Source organism: Dicentrarchus labrax, unplaced genomic scaffold (genome assembly GCF_905237075.1).
Source record: "Dicentrarchus labrax unplaced genomic scaffold, dlabrax2021, whole genome shotgun sequence".
Lineage (NCBI taxonomy): Eukaryota > Metazoa > Chordata > Actinopteri > Moronidae > Dicentrarchus > Dicentrarchus labrax.
In genome coordinates, this window is record NW_026136713.1 from 5,952,701 (window position 1) to 5,972,538 (window position 19,838).

Genomic DNA, 19,838 nt, shown 5'->3' on the forward strand with positions numbered 1-19,838 from the left:
TATGAAAATGAAAACATGAAAATCGACATCTGCACACATCCACAGATAAAATCTTGTCCACGTTATTCAGCAAAATACAGTTTTTTTTTTAATGCAGCATCTCACGTGTTATTTTTGCAAATAATTAATTTGATCTAAAACACATGTGCTAGATGACCTCCATCTTCTTGAGAATTCCTAACCCTCAGCCTCTGAGGTGCATCATGATACAATGAAAAACATTGTGCAACTCAGTGAGACGCGGGGAGAAGAAAGAAAACAGGTGGGTGGTCATTGTGGTTTGGCACACTGTATTTTAGGTCAAGAAGCAAAGAAATATTTCTGAGAACCAAGAGCCACCCCCAAAGCCACTGCAAATGATTCCTATCAGAGGTCTGCAAGGAGAGGAGATAGTGAGTCGTGGCAGAGGAGGAGGAGGGGAGAGAGAGAGAGAGAGAGAGAGAGAGAGAGAGAGAGAAAGAGAGAGAGATATTAAGAGAGAGAGAGGACAGTCATGCACTTACTAAAAGACACCCACACACAATTTTTCACCAGACACCCACACACACTTTCTCACATACGCTGCACACACATCGGAGTACCTGATTTGTAGCCACTCTGTGTGTGGATCTGCTCGTGACGGACTCGTGGTGCCAAGATGCCTTCCTGTGTCTGGTTGTTGGCTCTGTCTCTGGCGGCACTAACAGGTAAAAAGTTTGTCTTTATCCTCACTGATCTGTCTGTGAGTCACATCTGTCTGGAGACCTTTACTGATGTGATGATCAGTGTTTTTTACTTGTTTACCGTGATGACAGGAGCTGTGAAGTGGTGTAAAATGTAAAAATAAAAGATCATATGTAACAGTTTGTTCTACATACAATCCGTCTGATTGTGTCACGCTGTAAATCACTCATAGCTTGCAAAGGAGGCATAAAAAATTGCCATCTGCTCTTTCTGTGCCTGTTGGTTTACTCATCAGGATTTCTTTGAATACATTTAGTCTCATTTACTCTTTCCTTTTTTCATGTTTAACAGATCATCTCATAACATGGACATGATTGAGCTATGCTGATTTACTGGACAAGTTGTGGTTAATGTGATTAAAAACTGCCTCGTCTGGTCTCTGAGCTTGTCCAGTGTCCTTTTGACTGACCAGGAGTTTTTGTCCTCATAAGCTTTTAGCTGCACTGATTCCACAGATTGCTCTGACAATCACGGTGTCTGAAAAGATTCAGCACGATAAGTCACAAAAAAAAAGAGCCACACTTTTGGCCAATCTGAAAATGCGCTTACGTAACTCGGCTAGGTCACAGCCAAGTGTCACTCCAAGGGCTCTTGTCACCGTGTGTTTCTCATTTCAGGAAACACCATTGGTGAGCGAACTGAGAGGAACTGCTCTCTGACCCCACCGGTAAGATCAACTTGTAAATGGAGGCAGTTTGAATTATTAACTGGTTGATATTGACAAGTCATAAAGTTTACAGTATTTTCCTATCATGAAACATGTTGAGTTATATATATTGTTATACAGTTACAGTTAATGATTACTGCACATGCCCTACAGTTAATAATTACAGTGGGAGATACAGAAAGGGATGAATCAGCAGTTCTTTCGGGTTTTAATTAAATCAGAAGACTTTTTTCACACTCTCTGTCTGTCCCTCTCTCCCTCTTTTGTGTGTGTGTGTGTGTGTGTGTGTGTGTGTTTTGCAGTACCTCCCCAGCACAGCAGTAAATACCACTCTCCAGCTGCAGGCGTTACGAGAGCAAATGCTTCACCGGAATATCTCTGCCTACATTATCCCTGGCACTGACGCTCACCTGGTACATCTGCTGTCCATCATAATTAATTAATCTGGATTCAAACCTTCTGTGTGTGTGTAGCTGTGTAAGACACTAACCTACTCTGTTTCTCTGTTAGAGTGAGTATATTGCACCACGTGACGCCAGGGTGGCCTTCATGAGCGGCTTTACAGGCTCCGCAGGTACAATCCTTTTTTTGTCTCCCCGTCTTCTTCATCCCCCTCCTCCTCCCCATGACTCAACTCCCCACGCCTGAGTGCCGCGGTCATGCAGCTCCTCTACTTTCATCCCACATCCTCACCATACAGACTGCTCCTCGCTCGTCTAGTTTTATCACTTTAACTCACTGCATCGTTGCATCCTTCCATTCATCGCCGGTCTCTTTCGCAGAGAAACTTGACCATTACTGTAAATCACGAGAGGTGTTTTCACCCAATAATGATGAACAGAATAAATGATCGTTCGTATTTCTGTACTCAGCTGTTGCACGGATGAAAGGATCAGAAGATAGATGACAATCAGTAAAGGAGTGTTTACGCCAGGCCAAACTCCATAAAGAAAAGTCACATTCTCTGAGCTTCAATTAAGAATTTAGATTCAGGGATCTACTCAGCTGTTGCTACTTAAGTGACTCATGTGAGGGTACGACAGTGGAATGATAATGTAAGCCCTGATTATATACCCACCACACATCACCATGTTCCTCAGTGTTTCTTCTTAACCTTCCTGTTTCGCCCAATACACATGCATACATTTTTCAAGATTAGCTGGCCCATCACGCATTGTTCTAAGTCAACTCTGACATTTATGGTTGTTTGTAATTCACTCTCACCGCTGCACTCTCCATAACACAGCTGCTGTCCTGCCTCTCCCCAGGCACTGCCGTAGTTACTCAGACCAAGGCCACTCTGTGGACAGACAGCCGCTACTGGGTTCAAGCTGAGAGACAGATGGACTGCAACTGGGAGTTGGAAAAAGATGGTAGGGGTGATCATATTTTGATTACTTGTTATGGCAACGCAGGACACATGGACTCCGATCAAATACTTGTGGTTTTGATGATCCAAAAATATCCAGACAAATGTTGCACCTATTATTACAGGATGTACATGACAAAAATAGCTCATGAACACACTGAGCACACTTCATGTTTTGTCTTGTAAAAACATGTTTAACAATGAACATATGATGCTACAACATTTAATACATAGCAGCTTTTGTTGTAGGGCAACTGGCAATTTATGACTTGCATTGATACCTATCATCATGACAAAGAGGGCTCAACCCCCTGGAGCTTGGACTAAGACATACACCACAGTAGAGATGACAGAAAACGAGGGGAGAGATAAAAGAGGGATGATATGCAGCAGCAGAGGCCCCTGGCCTTATGTGAACTGGCGATGTTGTGGTTCATGGTTAGTGCTTCAACCCCAACGCCACCAGGGCACCACAATGATGCTGAACATTGTTTTTTAAAAATGAGCCGACAGCGTTCATTTTAGTTTTAAAATTCAGATAGTATGATTCAGATAATATTGGAGATACTGGCAACAAATTTGGCTTTTTATAAATGACTTCTGCTATGTTGTGACTTAGTTCTTTTGTCATGTATTAGTCATGTATTTGTGTTTTTTGTATTTGTTGTTTACAGGGTTTGTGAAATTCAATATTTTTCTTAGTGTCCATGAACCAAAATCAACAATGAGTTGATCCCACAGAATAGTGTTGTCAATATTACACAAGAATTAGCAACACCGCTGCACTGGGTGCTTCATTACAATAAACATAGCCACTGTAGTTTATTTTTAATTGATTCCATATACACTGTCCAGGTGCTGTATATACTCACTAGAGTGTATTGATCCACTGATAAGAATATTCCCCTACAAATGCATTTAGTAACATTTTCTTTTAGGAATTAAAGTATATATTTGTGAACAGTTTTTAAAGATTTATATCTTCAGTGAGAACACATGTGCTTGAGTGCCACAGACAGGGTAAGTATTGAAAAAAGGACTAACACAGTTGGTTTTAATCTTTTAGTCTTGACCTTTACCTGCTTGTAAATGTAATCATTTGTGTCTTTGCAGGTGATTGCCCTAAGACAATATAACAGGTTTATTATTGCACCCTTGAACCTTAACATTTGGATTTGTTTAGTCAAAAAGCATTTATGTTCTCTGAAACATAGTAATTACATTGATATAACAGGTTTTACTGTAGTTTACTGAAACTGACATATTGCCTAATATCCCAGTCCATATCTATCTCTCTCGTTTGAGTCAATACTCTTCTAATGAGCAGAAACCGAACATTTTGAACATTTGCTATGTTGCATCACAATATTCTCCACAGGTACACCAACTGCATTTATTCTGTCACTTCCCCTAAAGTCAGTAATAACCTGACTACAGTCTGTCATGCTTGATGTTCTCCAGTGTCCATCAGCAGTGTAGCAGAGTGGCTCATCTCTGAGGTTCCAACAGGCGGCGAGATCGGCTTTGATCCCTTCCTTTTCTCCCTCCGTAAGTCTCTATTCTCCAACCCTCCTGTCAGTCCAGGTTAACATCAATAAAGTGCTCGCCCTAGTAGATGGAAAATTATTGATGGAGCCTCCAGACGCCACACAGACTGTTTACTTGTGATTGATTCTCTTCAGTGTGTGTAATCATCTGCAATTTCTTCCATTAGAAACGCAGGAGAACTACAACATCAATCTGGAGTCGAGCAATCGCAGCCTCAAGTCCATTCCTCTTAACCTGGTCGACCAAGTGTGGAAGGAAAGACCGCCCATCCCACCTGACAACCTCACCCACCTGCCCAGCAGAGTCATACGTGGGTTTCCTTACACATGTGTTGTCTGTACTGCACACACACACACACACACACACACACACACACACACACACGCACACACACACGCACACAAACACACACAGACACACACACTGCAGTCTACTGGTCTGCCTTTGTGTTGCCTGTAATCTATTAACTGATAAATACCTGCAAACAGACAGCAATAAGTGACTCCACAAACAGCCATAAACAGCCTGTTCATGTTTTCATGGATGGTTGACTGATCAAATGCTAAGAGAATGGAAAAGTATCCGGAAAAGGAAGTTGTCTGGACGCCAATCTGCCTTATTAGTTTTTATGGTCGGAGAAAAGACAAATGGAACAAATAGAGAGCATCATAAACCTAATGGTCAGTGTGTGTGTGTGTGTGTGTGTGTGTGTGTGTGTGTGTGTGTGTGTGTGTGTGTGTGTGTGTTATTACATTTGACTACAATCTGGATAAAAGCATACAGGGTTTTGAGTCTTTTATAAATGCTGTCTCATAGTTTGGCTATGAAAGCTTGTTGTTATTACATTCGGCAGTGTGGGTCCAAGACAAGGACCAGGTTACTGGAAAAACACTGATGTGTGGCTACACTTACTGGGAAGCATAACATTTACATAAGGCACAAAAGCTGCACTAATCAATGTTTTTATATGAATAACAGGTCAAATGACTACGTGTAATGTGAAAGGCGTTGCTCTAGGTGATGTATCCATTCACTCTCACCTCCCTCTTTAATTGCTCTATTACACCCACTGTACACTACCTTCCCAGCATCAAATGGCAGACTGACACAGTCAGTGATTTGCTGGTGAACACAGTGGAACATTTAATAACTTTAGGCCCAAATAGTTTCCTCAAAAGTTGGTGAAGACCAAAGAAGAGAAAGTATTGGACTTACTTTCATCAGGTGGACACAAACACAACTCCACATGAACGATAATGTTGCTCTTTCTCTGCTGCATGTGTAACATACCCACTATATCAGCTTTATAATGTGATATGTGTTGTGTTTTCAGTTTGTTGTGCTGCCCCCTAATGGCCAAGAAGTGTTTATTATCATATGGATGTGCAAATAAAAGTACAATGTGTGTGTTTGCAGAAAGGTCCTGGCAAATGAAAGTGGAGCACATACGGAATCAGATAATGGACAATCCTTATGAACCAACAGCTCTTCTGCTATCGGCACTGGATGAAACAGCCTGTAAGTTATTTAACGTTGTCCATAAAAGCTGTTCAAACATATTTCAATAAATCATGTTGCTGATTAAGAAAGATTAATATTGAACCACTTCTGAGTTCACTGAAAAATGCAGTAGATATGTGCTTTCATTAAAATGCATTAAAAGCATTAAAGTTGCTCAAAATGTGAATGTATTCATTGCAGTCTGTACTATTATCAAGTTAAACATTCAGTGTATTGTAGCTCTTCACCACAACAGAAAGACTGTCTGCAGAAATACATTCTGTTAAAATGACTGCAAAAAAGGACATATCAGGTTTTTTATTTGCAGTATTAACTTTTGAGAAGATGCAAATACAAAATGCAGAACCATATGATAATATTATCACAATGCCTAAATTATCTGCAGAAATGAGAAGAAGAACCTGAACTATGTAACATAAAACAACCAAACAAGTAATGGTTTGAAAATAAAATAATAAGATGGATACAAATTTCTAAAAGGACAATCAACAAAATGTTCAAAAATACCGGAAAAGTTATTACAAATGATTTGTTTGTTTTTTTTGTTTGTTTGTACACTGCCCAGTGGCTGTAGGGCCTCAAATAGCTGCTTCAACAAAATAAAAATGACAGGAGGCGAACAAAGCACAAATACAACCAAGGCTTTTGGGATAGAGCTGCAGCCTGAGGAGGCACAGTCTGATGTGAAGGATTATGGTGGAAATACACTAATCAGATCTTTGCATGACAGGAATACATTAAACGGAACAACAGTTTGTTTATGGGGAAACAGACAGATATAACATTTAAAATTAAGTTTTATATAGTTTAGACTTATCTGTCCAGTGAAGTTGACAGTCATTTATTATCAGCAGTAATATTATTAACATATATTATTTCTTTATTTACTGAATGCTCCCTGTATGTTCAGTTCAGCACTTTGCAAATGAGCAGGGAATTATTCAAAAGCATCTTCCTGATAATCCTCACAAGAGGACTGCTGGTCTTTCCTGACTTCTGATTTCAGAATTAGTGAGTCTGTTTTCAATGACAGGGACACAGACAAAGTCACGCACATCTGATACAAACATTAGCTGCAAACAGCATGTCTTGGCTCAGGTGGATCTTATGTAAATGAATGTGCGAGCTGCTGCTGCTGACAGTCAGGGGTTGTGTGTATTTTTTATTTCTAGGGCTGTTTAATCTGCGTGGCAACGACATCCCATACAACCCCTTCTTCTACTCCTACACACTGCTCACAATGGATGAGATCTGGTAAGTCTTTCTGGGATTATACGAGTGAACATGTTGGATTTCTTTCAAATTGACTTTCTCTGTCTTTGTTCACACGACTTCCAACACAAATTCTAGGATATGAGGAATATACAGCAGCATGTTTCTCATATAAACCATTTCTTTTATGAACCACTTCTTGTACTTTCCCTTCTACCACATCCCAACATCTATCAGGCTCTTTGTCCACATGGACAGAGTGACAGATGAATTGAAGAAGTACCTGAACTCCTCCTGTACTGGGTCCCTCTGTGTGCAGCTAAAAGGCTATGACACTGTCAGAGATCATCTGAAGGAGTATGTGGCCCAGCCTGGCATTAAAGTGTGGATTGGCACGGAGTACACAAACTACGCACTTTATGAGCTCATTACACCAGAGGTATGCATATATTTTATTTTATTAAATGTATTCTACTGCACAATTTTCTTCTTGTTATGTACATATTGTATAATAATCAGTTTGTATTGTTGTGCTGTTGCTGTACAGTATTTTATGAAGACAGCTGTTGTGTCTTGTTGGCTGATACTGCGATAAATATTTTAAATAAATTGAGTTTTGAATGCTGCACTAATCATTATTTTCATATAGACAATGGATCAAGCAAACCCACAAAGATTTATCAGCAGACTGTGCAGTTCTACAGCTCTACAGAGCGTTTCAGCATCTTTAAAGACAAAATTAAATAAAAAATAAATTTTCCAACTACTAATCTTGTGTGACTGTGTTAACTGTCTCAAAATCCTCTTTTCTTTTCATGAAAACATACAAATATTTTTGATGATTTATTTTGAACTCAAGGCAGTTACATATATTTATTCAATCAAATATGGTCAAAAACTGGCCAAAAAGATACAGTAATGCAGATTTAAGTGACTTTAAAAAGGCAATTTATCTGCGGATCCCCAAGCTGCACAGTTTTGAGACTCATCAGCTTCCAGTACCTAAGTAACTGCTTATTCCCTTACATTAGCAATAATCCATGTGTGTTTAAATTGTGTGTTTGTATTAATTATTATGGTATTTTTTCATCATGCAGGACAAACTACTGACAAGCTCCTACTCTCCTGTGTTGACGACTAAAGCAGTGAAAGATGAGACTGAGCAGCGAATCTTGAGGGACGCTCACGTATGTGATCTGCACACAGACATACTCCGGTTATACACAAGCACATGCACACGCACACATAAGCACAAATGGTTATAAACACTTCTAAAGAAAGGTTGTAATGTATGAAGCTGAGTTTTTCAAGACCACATAGGAGCCTCTAATGCATTTATGTAAGACCATTATCATTCCAGGAATTAATTAATCAGCTGTCACTCTCAGACTGCAGGGACATTTATGAATGATTTTCATTGAGAGCTTAAACGCGTCAGTGCACCCAAGCTCTGATTCATTTATTACTCTGTCCAAAGATTTCTGAAAAGCCTTGCAACATGCCGTGTAAACTGCCAGCCTGTATGTTTGGTGTCGCTGTGATTGATGCCGAGACTCTCCTGATCAGTGTGTCGTTGTGGCTCTGTGTAGGTGAGGGACGCAGTCGCTGTCATGCAGCTGCTGATGTGGCTGGAGAAGGCAGTGCCACAGGGGAAGGAGACTGAGCTGACGGCTGCTGAATACGTCAATAAGTGTCGCAGGTGAGTGCACACGTATATACTCAAGATGGAGGAAAGCACACAGTAGGCCTTTATCGCAGCATTTCATTCATTTCTGTGAAGATAACTAAATGAAATCATTATTTTTAAAGTTTAGATTATTATTTAAGATATAAAGACCTGGACACAGGTTAAAACAAACAAAGAGCTAATAGACCAATGGTCAAGAATCAGGGAGAAGAAAATACTGAATGTGTAAAAAAGAAGCCTGTTGGTTATGATTGTTTAAAATACACAATACAGACAGAGAATTGTGTAACGTGTTGGCTTTCACAGCTAATATAAACGTCATTACAGCAAACAGAAAGACAGCAGAGGCCCAAGCTTTGAGACTATTTCTGCAAGCGGACCCAATGCTGCACTTGCCCATTACAGGTAAGATTTATTCATATTATTATATTATATATTATTATATATTGATATATTGTATTATTTTTCATTTAGATCATACGCGCATATAACAAGCTCTTCTTTGTCTTTAGATCACAACCTTTCCAAACATTACAGCTGAACCTTTTTCATACAATACGTTTTAAACTGATTTTTATACCTTCTTCTTGTTGGTCTGTTCAAAGACACTCAGACATCCAAGAGAGCTGACTGCTGCATTCATGTCCGCAAACAATAAGCAAAACATGGCCACTAAAAAAAGACATAATTAAAGGATTATGTTGGTGAAAACCAACAATTTGGTCTTTGGATGTAGTTTATTTGTGTCTATCCCACATACATTGTCCTGCTGTGTAAACACCCTCGAGTGCACCAAATGTGTACTAATCCGCTGCTGAAAATAGTCCCCAACAAATATCTAATCCTGCTGACGTCATGTTTGATAAACACTACAGTGACAAGATGTTTTTAGGAAATTACTGATCCTTTTTTTAATGAAACTATATCTGTGAGTTTATGATGCCGGCCATGCAATCACAATGTCTCCAGTTCTTTGTTGATTGTCATCCCCCCTCTCCCTGTTGTTGTGAACTCTTCACTAGAAGCAAATATAAGAAATGCCTCCAAACAAATCCACCTGGGAGAAATTGATCTAAGAATTTAAAATATAATTTGCATTTGAAATGATGGTGAATGTATGAATGAATGTGGAGTAATGTAAATTATTTGTAGTAAATGTGCTAAAACACCTTTAAGTGCACTACAGCAGCCATCAGAGAGGTGTTGTAGTGCTGCTGTTATTTCCTGTTTTCTCTGTGTTGCAGCCCAACAGCAGAAACAAGCCGGAGGTTGACAGTTGATGAGATGTACCTGGTGGACTCTGGTGGCCAGTATCTGTGAGTAAAAATACACTGTGCTTACAGAATCTCCAGTTTCACTTCACATCACTTGCATTTGAAATGAGTCATCCTGTCTCTCACTTACTATCAGAGACGGGACCACTGACATCACTCGGACTGTTCACTGGGGAACCCCGACTCCAATGCAACGGGTAACACTTCAGATATTATCCTGAAAGTATGAATGTTTGAAGGGATATTTACATTATCTCTGTAGAGGGAGATGGTTAGTCATCCACACTACGTCAGAGTTTTCTTTATCTACAGAAAAAAGCCAGAAACTTTTAGTCATAAAAATATTTGCAATGATGTTCTTTTACAAAATACTGAATGCCACATAAGCCAAAATATTCCTTTAAAATACAATTTCCCTGTCATTAACCACATGCCTCACTTCACAGGAGGCCTTCACTAGAGTACTCATGGGTAACATTGAGATATCTCGAACCATTTTTCCCTCAGGAACTAGAGGTGAGAATAAAAAACTTGTTTGTTTGTATGTTTTAAAATTATTCCACCCTGAAACCTTTCCTACTTTCACCACTAGAGACCACTGTTTCGCCACAGGCTTACAAACAGCATCATCAGGAGTGTGAATTTCAGTAATGTATCTGCAGCAGGATGCTTGATTCGAGCTATATATGTTTTTTTTTTTTATCTACAGGTGCAAACATGGAGATGCTGGGTCGCCGGGCATTGTGGGAGGTGGGCCTGAACTATGGCCATGGCACAGGTCATGGTGTTGGAAACTACTTTGGAGTCCATGAGTGTATGTTCTCTTTTTATTTTCCATAGGTCTTTCATAGTTTAAAACCCCATAATGACATTGATCATTGTATTCAGTATACTGACATCTGCCACTAAAATGTATTTAGAAGCATAAATCGATCGTACTAAAACAGGTTTCAAAGGCAGACTTTCATTATCTGTGATTAAAATTAATTAAATGACAAGCAGTTTGGATGTTTGAGCCTCAAACATTTAATTTGGTAATGGAACCACTTGTAAGGTGGACACATTAGACCCTTGAATCAAAATTAGCAGAGTTCTCAGTTTATAAGAATGAGCCACAGAGAGATTGCTGCGATCTGTGAAGTTACTTTAAACTTGAACAAACAATATTATTGATTCAGATTACCCCTGTATGTAGAGCTGCCACCAATGATTCTTTTCACTATAGATTAATCTGCAGATTAAAATCCTGTAAAATAATCAAAAATAGTGAATAATGTCCATCAAGTGACAGCTTTAAATGCATTGTTTGGCCTTATCAGCAGTTCAAATTAGACACGGATACAGTTTATAATGATAATACATTTCTTTTACTGAAAAAGGCAACACGTCAGTACATAATACACATAAAATACAATACCTGAAAAGATCACAAGAAGCAGTCATAGTAATTACACAAAATACATACAAAAACTATCTCAATCATTTTTAAATTGAGCTACATCACAATGAGAAAATACTATAAACTATTTACATACATGCAGTTGTTATAGAGAAAATGTAATAGACCTCACTGATCTGAAGGAGGAAACACAGGATGGGATGTGTCCACATAACTACCTCTAGGTTGCCGGACCGTATGAATTAATATTCAGGGGAGTGTAAAACACCCCAGTTTGTAACTTCAAACAGCCAACAATGGTGATGAATGTACACAAATGAAATGTTTTTAAGGTTTGTAATCTGTATTTTCATGGTGTCATATTATAATGTCTTTCTAGGGCCAGTTGGCTTTCAGAGCAACAACATACCCTTCAGATCGGGCATGTTCACGTCTATAGGTAAGATTTTTTTTTTCTTTCTTTTCAAATTAAATTCACATCCGTGACAGATAACACAACATGATGATGAGTTTAAGGAAATGAAACTAAATTAACTTTGCATTTCATGGCTGAAATGTCAAATGTGGAATGTAGAAAGAAGAGTTCAGTTTATTTATGTCGTTTTCAATTTATACAACTCTAATACACACATAACTAAATAATAAATAAATAATCAGGGACACAGCAAGGTTATACTAACTGAACATCATTCCTGTACATCTACCCTTTTAACATTAGTTGTTATTTTGTACAGATCCCTTCAGATTTATATTGAAAAATACCAAACTGATAATGATTTTCTTAAAGAACCTGGATATTACAAGGAGAATGACTTTGGGATCCGGATTGAAGATGTTGCTGTGATTGTACCTGTACACACAAAGGTAGATACAGAGTGATTGACCAAAACAAAGATTTGTTGATCATCTAGAATGATGCCAGTGATTCCCTGCTTTTATTGCTTGATATAAGTGAAGGTGATGTTTTTGTAAATGTGCTTTTCTTTCCCTCAGTATGGTAATAACTACTTGACGTTTGACACCGTGTCGCTGGTTCCATATGACAGAAAGCTGATTGACACATCTCTCCTCAGCTCACAACAGGTAAGAAACAGTATTTGATTGCATAATCACCTTCTGGTTGAGAAAACTGTATGTTGGGAAGTCACTGGAAATTCATCATCATTACTTTTTAAAAGGGAGGTACTAAAAAGTGCTTACCTAACTCATTAAAACCTAGTAACAAGCTATAACGTAAGTTTACTTCCCCAAAGATATGATCAGCTTCCTGTTTTAATTTGTAAATACTTTTCCGTTTAAGACAGTGTGTCACCAACCGAGTCTTTCGTTTTCCTGCTTTAGAGTGCTGGTTTCCTCTTAAAATCCCCCTTTACGCTTCAGGTCTAAGCTCCTCTGCAGCTCAGAGATGAAAGCATTATTTGAGAAAACAAAACCACGTGTGAAATCAACTTCTCTCTTCTTTTTGTCTAAAGGTAAAATGTAAAAATACACGTAAGCACACATGTTTGTGGTTAAGAACTGTCAACAGAATTAAGATATTCAGATCAGTGGTGGAGAATAAAAAAGTACTCTACTTAAGTTCAGTTTTATATTTGTACTTAATAATTTTATGCTAATTTATACTTTTACTTCACTACAGTTTAGGAAGGGAAGTATTATACTCTACATCTTTAGTTGAGATTAAACCAGTGGTTTCTAACCTGTTTGACCCTTGACCCCTAACTAAAATCAGTGTCTGGTTGGGCCCTTGTCGCATTTCAGATGTCTCTGAGTTGTCAGCAGTTCTACTAACAGATATTTTCTCTCTAAACTTCTCAGATGGTCTCATTTAAATAACAGTTTCAGGACCAAAGAGGTCAAATTATCCTGTAAAAAATAAAATTGTCTTCTTTCTGAGCCTTTTAATCATCTCATGACATTGGTGTAGTCAAACTGTCCTGGGCGTCATTCCATGATGTTTTCTGCAATGAAGCAAAAAAACTAATAAAGTACAGATTAAAACAAAAATGCAGCAAATTTGAAGGAAAAACCAGCCCCTGCATATGCATTTATAGCCGTTGCCATGGTAACAGTATTAACAATTAATACTGCCAAATATATATATATATATATATAATAGTCAGAGGACTCATTCATCTACAGAAGAATTGATCTTTTGATAAATTAAGTACATTTACCTGAAAATACTTCTGTAGTTTTATTTTTGTAAATAAACAATATGAGTTCATCTTCCACTGCTGTCGGCATAGCAACGCTCATTTATTTAGATCATGAATGACCTAAGAGCAGGAAGATACAGTATTATTATATGACTCATTATGTGCAGTATCCACTGTTTACTCCTAATTAGCTCGTTAATCCACAACAATTATACACGTTTTATTTTACATGCCAACAGTTTACATTTTTTAGTGAGTTTATATTGAGATTGGTCTTTTCTCCCTCCAGCTTCAGTGGCTGAATACATACTATGAGACCATCCGGAGGCTGATGGGTCCTGAGCTGGACAAACAGGGACTACATGAGGAAAAGGACTGGATGCTCAGGAACACAGAGCCCTTCATGAAGTCTGGATCTTCTGCGTCTGTCTGTACCTCCTCGCTGACCCTCCTCGCTCTGGCCATCGCTCTCTTCCACAACATCCTCTGAACATCTTCATCTTCATCTCTCTTGCACTTACTCCATTCACAGCAGACTTGCACACTGACGTTACCCCTATGCAGTCTCTATTGAGCAGCTATACCACGTTGAGGGATGCACTGCAATTTAGCATTTTAATTGAAGGATATTTGTTTGTTTGATTATTTAATGGCTGATAGTGTGGTGTTTAAAGTTTAAAAATGATCTTTTGTGTGATTGTGTCTTTTTTTTTTTTTTTTTTTTTTTTTTGATGTTTTAGCTTTTTGTTTTGTAATCTGGACATTTGTATGACCAGTTGATATAATTTCTATTTTATTAAAGTAACACTCTTTAAACAAAGTGTGGACTCGAGTCACTTCACTTTGACTCTATATTTGAATAGATAGATTTTAGATTTAAATGTAAGTGTTATTGCACACAGAATACTAAATAGTACATAGAAAATAGATTAAATAATAATAATAATAATAATAATAATAATAACAACAAAATATCCTGTCCAATATCCTGAAGGAATTTTCTTTGTTAATCCAGGTTTTCATCTCAGGCTGAAGTGAACAAGTACCAAATGTCAGGGAAAAGAAAACAATGATTAAGTGAAAAAAAAGCTCATTAAATATGTATGATTGTTAAACCAAGTTTAAAAAATACATCATACAGAGTACAGACAGAGAATTGTATAAAAAGTTCCCTAAAGAGGAAATTCTCATAGATTAGGTTGCTCAACAGTGTATTTAAATACATTAACAAACTACAACAATTAAATATGGTGATATAAACAGTGTGCAGTGGATCTACTCTTCATTTCCGATAAGGCCGCCAGGACTTTGAATCAACCAGACAACAAACAATCATCTGTGTGAGCAGGAAGAAAAGGTGTGAAATGATACCCCGCTTTATCACATGTGGCTTTGCTTATAAGACTGCAGAAAATAACAAAACGGACATCAATGTGCAAAACAATCCCTCACAGAGACTCAACAGCCACTTCATCCCACACAGGCTACACAGAGAGCGGAAAGCTGAGGCCAGCATTAGCTAATATTCACTGGCTGGCCTTGGCTTAGGCTAGCTAAAAGCTAACGTTAGCACCATTGGCAGTATATGGTTGCCAGGGTAACCAAGAAGTATAAAAAATAGGGTCACAAATTGGGCCAAAAATTGTCTAGAGAAATGGTAGGGTACTATGAGCTCTTTAAGATATGAAGGGGCCTGACCATTAAGAGCTTTATAGGTGAGGAGGAGGATTTTAAATTCTATTCTACATTTTACAGGGAGCCAGTGCAGAGAAGCTAGTACAGGAGAGATGTGATCTCTTTTTCTAGTTCCTGTCAGTACTCGTGCTGCAGCGTTTTGAATTAATTGGAGCGTTTTAATGGACTTATTGGGGCAACCTGATAATAAAGAGTTGCAGTAATCCAGCCTTGAAGTAACAAATGCATGGTTTTAGTTAGGTTAGTTTTTCTGCATCCGTCTGTGAAAGGATGTGTCTAATTTTTGTAATATTATGTAAATGAAAGAAGGCAGTCCTGGAGGTCTGCTTTATGTGGGAGTTAAATGACAAATCCTGATCAAAGATAACTCCAAGATTCCTGACAGTGGTGCTAGAGGCCAAGGTAATGCCATCTAGAGTAACTATATCTTTAGACAGTGAGTCTCTAAGGTTTTTGGGGCCAAGAACAAGAATTTCGTTTTTTTGTTTAACATCAGAAAATTGCAGCTCATCCAGGATTTTATGTCCTTAAGACATGTTTGTAATTTAGATAATTGATTAATTTCATCGGGCTGCGTATCATCTGCATAACAGTGAAAGTTAATGGAGTGATTCCTAATAATGTTGCCTAAAGGGAGCATATATAAAGTAAATAGAATTGGACCTTGTGGAACTGTAGTATTTATTGAAGATTCATCTTTAACATGTACAAACTGCGAATGATCTGATAAATATGACTTAAACCAGCTTAGTGCGGTTCCTTTAATGCCAATTTGATGCTCAAGTCTCTGTAAAAGAATATCATGGTCAATGGTGTCAAATGCAGCACTAAGATCTAATAATACAAGTACAGAGACAAATCCATTGTCAGAAGCAATCAGAAGGACATTATTAACTTTAACCAAAGCTGTCTCTGTGCTATGATGGACTCTAAATCCTGACTGAAAATCCTCAAATAAACTATTGTTTTGTAGAAAGTCACACAACTGTTTGGCGACTACTTTCTCCAGAATCTTAGAGAGGAAGGGGAGGTTAGAGATTGGTCTATAGTTAGCTAAAACCCCTGGGTCAAGAGTGGACTTTTTAAGAAGGGGTTTAATTACAGGTACTTTAAAGGACTGTGGTACATATCCTGATAACTAAGAAAGATTAATCGCATCCAGTAAAGAAGTGCCAATTAAGGGAACAACTTCTTTAAGCAGCCTAGTTGGGATCGGGTCTAATAGACAGGTTGATGGCTTTGATGAAGAAATTATTGAAGTTAACTGATGAAGATCGATAGCAGAAAAAAAGTCTAAAAATATATCTGAGTTTACATTAGTAAAAGTCCCTGAACTTGGAGAGCCACTGATAATTGTTGATGGCAGTTGGTGATTAATTTTCTCTCTTTTCTCTTTATTATAAAAGAAGCTCATAAAGTCGTTGCTACTTAAGTTTATGGGGATATGTGGCTCAATAGAGCTGTGGCTCTCTGTCAGCCTGGCTACAGTGCTGAAGAGGCTGAACCTAGGGTTATTCTTATTTTCTTCTATTAGTGCTGAGTAATAGGCTCCTCTGGCGTTATGGAGGGCCTTTCTATAAATTTTAAGATTTTCTTGCCAAATTGAGCGATATTCTGATAATTTGGAAGAACGCCATTTCCTTTCAGATTTCCTAGCTATTTGCTTTAACTAGCGGGTTTGGCGGTTGTACCACGGTGCTAGTTTCCTATGTTTTAATAATTTCCTTTTTATAGGAGCGATAGAGTCTAATGTTGATCGTAGTGAGCCTGCAGCACTATCGACATGATTATCAATTTCAGAGGGACTAAAGTTGTTATAGGACTCTGTTAAATTCAGACATGGCATTGAATTAAACACTGAAGGAATCTCCTCCTTAAATTTAGCTACAGCACTGTCAGATAGACATCTGCTGTAGGAAGTTTTGCCTAATGGCTTATAATCTAATAAGATAAATTCAAAAGTTATTAAATAATGGTCAGATAGGAAAGGATTATGTGGGAAGACTATTAGACATTCAATATCAATGCCATATGATAGAACAAGGTCAAGAGTGTGATTAAAACAATGAGTTGGTTTATTTACACTCTGACAGAAGCCAATTGAGTCTATCAATGATATAAATGCGTTACTAAGGCTGTCATTGTTAACATCCACATGAATATTAAAATCACCTGCAATAATTACTTTATCTGATTTAAGGACTAAACTTGATAAAAAACGCGCGGTACACTATAACAAATAGAACTGGCTGCAGTGTTTTCCAGTTTGGGTGAGAAAGACTAAGAACAAGGCTTTCAAATGAATTATAATTTATTATATTATTATTAATTATTATTTACTTGAAGACATGTTTTTTTTATTCATCATAATTCTGTTTCTACAACACTTTATAATAAAATCATATTTATTTTGCACTGTCCGTCTTGCGCACGTGAACAGCTCACGCCTTCAGATGGCTGGTTGCCTGGCAACTATTCTGTCAGCGCATCTTGAAGGTGTGAAAGTGCTGCTATCACATACACACCCTACGTCTGCATGCTCGTCAAACATGAGCACAACTGAAAGCACATGAACTGACAGAAAGTCAAAGAAAGTGGCTTTCAAAAAAGGCAAATTCATCCATATCCGCTTTGTGTTTGTGGTAAAGAGGCCCTGAGGAAGAGGAACCTTAAGGATGAGGTTATTGTTCTCTGTGAACAAACGTCTCTTCTGTTGTGACTGTTGTTATGTAGTTATTCTTAAATTTCAATATCTTTACACGTGGTCATAAAAGATGCTTGTCATCAGTGTCCTCCTGGCAACGGTGAAAAATTTTTACTTTTAAAAACTTAAAGGAGCTCTCTAAAGTTTTCTTGTAAATAAAGTTTTGTTTACATTCAGTATCACTCACCAAAGTGCATTGTGTGTATTTTAACAAAAAATACATATTTCAAATCCTGTATTGTTTACATACATGTTTGTTACCTAGCGGTTTTCATCACCACTGTCTTTATTGGTACATTGCTGCACTTCTTGGCTTACACAATATATGTAATGTGCAATATGTGGAGTTTGAGGTTGAGATTTTATGTGCTGTTTTGTTTATGTTTCTACTATTATAACACCAGCTTTATGTGCACTGAGGTCCAGTACTTGAATTGGACCAAAAAAGGTGCCCGGACCCTAATTTAGCACAACCCTTGCAACAACCTAACCCTAACCCTGCTTCTTTTGGCATTTTATTATCCATTTTAACAAGGACTTTTTCGGCGCTTTAGTATCTTCTGTGCATTAAGTGAGCTATGTGTCTACACAGGAATGAAGTTACTTTTGTCTTTTCCACCTATATTTTGCTCCTACTCTGCTTCTGATTGGCTCTGCCACTGAAATCTCACTCTTCATGCATAAACCCAACCAACATAGCAATCAAAACTTGCCACTCGGAAGGAGAGTTGGTCTTCTCATAATGCTGAAGGGGGTAAAAATTAAATGTGGTGTTTACAGTTGCATACTAAAGTAGCATTTGCTACGTGTTGTCTCCTCCCTCTCTCTCTCTCTCTCTCTCTCTCTCTCTATCTCTCTCTCGTTTTGGTATTTTACACCCCTAATCCACTGCGCTTTAGACACAAATGTTGTACTTTTTACTTCACTATAGTTAGTTGTTACTTTGCAGATAACAATTTTACATTTAAAACATATAATTGTTCATAAAATATGATAAATTGTTATAGATTAAATTACCCAACAGTATGTAAATTAGATATATGGTCCACATTAATGAACTACAGCACCAGAATACTGCTTAAACATGAATGTGTTAGTAATAATAATATAATAATATATTATCCAGCATTAATATTTTACATTCTGCATGAGGAGTCCTTTTACCTTTGATACTTTATTGGTCAGATAATACTTATGTACATTTACTTTAGTAGTATTTTTAATGCACTACTTTTATTATTGTAGTATGTCTCTGTCACTGCCTGTTAGGTTCAGGTTACCTGCAGGTTAATCAGAATCTCATCTGCTCCTTGTTGTTTTTGTTCCTTTAAGATCTGCAGACAGATCACTGAGTTGCCAACCTTCAGTCTAGTGACAGGAAACTAAAATAGAGCATCCTCTTATCATGTGGTTTGCTGCCCCACCAAAATAACAAGCTAACTTGACTTACATTGTACTTCCCTTACTAGCAATGTTTGTCTTGTCCTGCAAGCTGAGTGTACATTCAAATGCACGCACATTTCTGTGACTCACTCAAGTTGTTTTTATCTTAATTTTCTCATTTGGATGTTTTTACAGTGTCAGCATGAGTCTGGCTTTGCAGTTAATTTCTCTCATAAACTTTTGTATAAATATCCTCTGCTGGATGAGCTGGACTGTAGCTGGACTGACTCCTGTAGCTGCAACAGCCTCCTGCTGCAGCTGCAAAGCCGGAGTTTCTAAATATGTCATCGTTAGATTTCTTTCACTTCCATACTATGACAAATAAGTGCTCATCTGAGGACAGTAGCTGAACAACAAGTTGATGGCCTGGACATCATAAACAAGTATCAAAATTTGCTGTTTTGCATTATAAAGATCTTTCCTACCAGCAAATTCAC

The 19,838-nt window shown here is 37.8% G+C and overlaps 1 protein-coding gene across 1 annotated transcript; it reads left to right on the forward strand.

Annotated features, from left to right (window-relative positions):
* Positions 1-419: 419 nt before the first annotated feature.
* On the forward strand, positions 420-14,824 carry xpnpep2 (X-prolyl aminopeptidase (aminopeptidase P) 2, membrane-bound). Its single transcript, XM_051420830.1, has 21 exons — positions 420-686; positions 1,341-1,390; positions 1,693-1,803; positions 1,901-1,964; positions 2,659-2,763; positions 4,221-4,307; positions 4,474-4,617; positions 5,724-5,825; positions 7,001-7,082; positions 7,278-7,479; positions 8,138-8,227; positions 8,630-8,739; positions 9,055-9,132; positions 9,972-10,043; positions 10,138-10,198; positions 10,448-10,517; positions 10,711-10,815; positions 11,780-11,839; positions 12,188-12,264; positions 12,394-12,483; positions 13,849-14,824. The coding sequence occupies exons 1-21, from the start codon at positions 638-640 to the stop codon at positions 14,047-14,049; spliced, it is 2,010 nt and encodes a 669-aa protein (XP_051276790.1). The 5' UTR covers positions 420-637; the 3' UTR covers positions 14,050-14,824.
* The last annotated feature ends 5,014 nt before the right edge of the window (positions 14,825-19,838 follow it).

Excerpts from the sequence above, each read along its gene's own strand:
- xpnpep2 (XM_051420830.1), top strand. The coding sequence starts at position 638 with ATGCCTTCCTGTGTCTGGTTGTTGGCTCTGTCTCTGGCGGCACTAACA. Across the intron at positions 8,740-9,054 it reads TACGTCAATAAGTGTCGCAG|CAAACAGAAAGACAGCAGAG; the intron begins GTGAGTGCACAC and ends ACGTCATTACAG. Across the intron at positions 9,133-9,971 it reads GCTGCACTTGCCCATTACAG|CCCAACAGCAGAAACAAGCC; the intron begins GTAAGATTTATT and ends TCTGTGTTGCAG.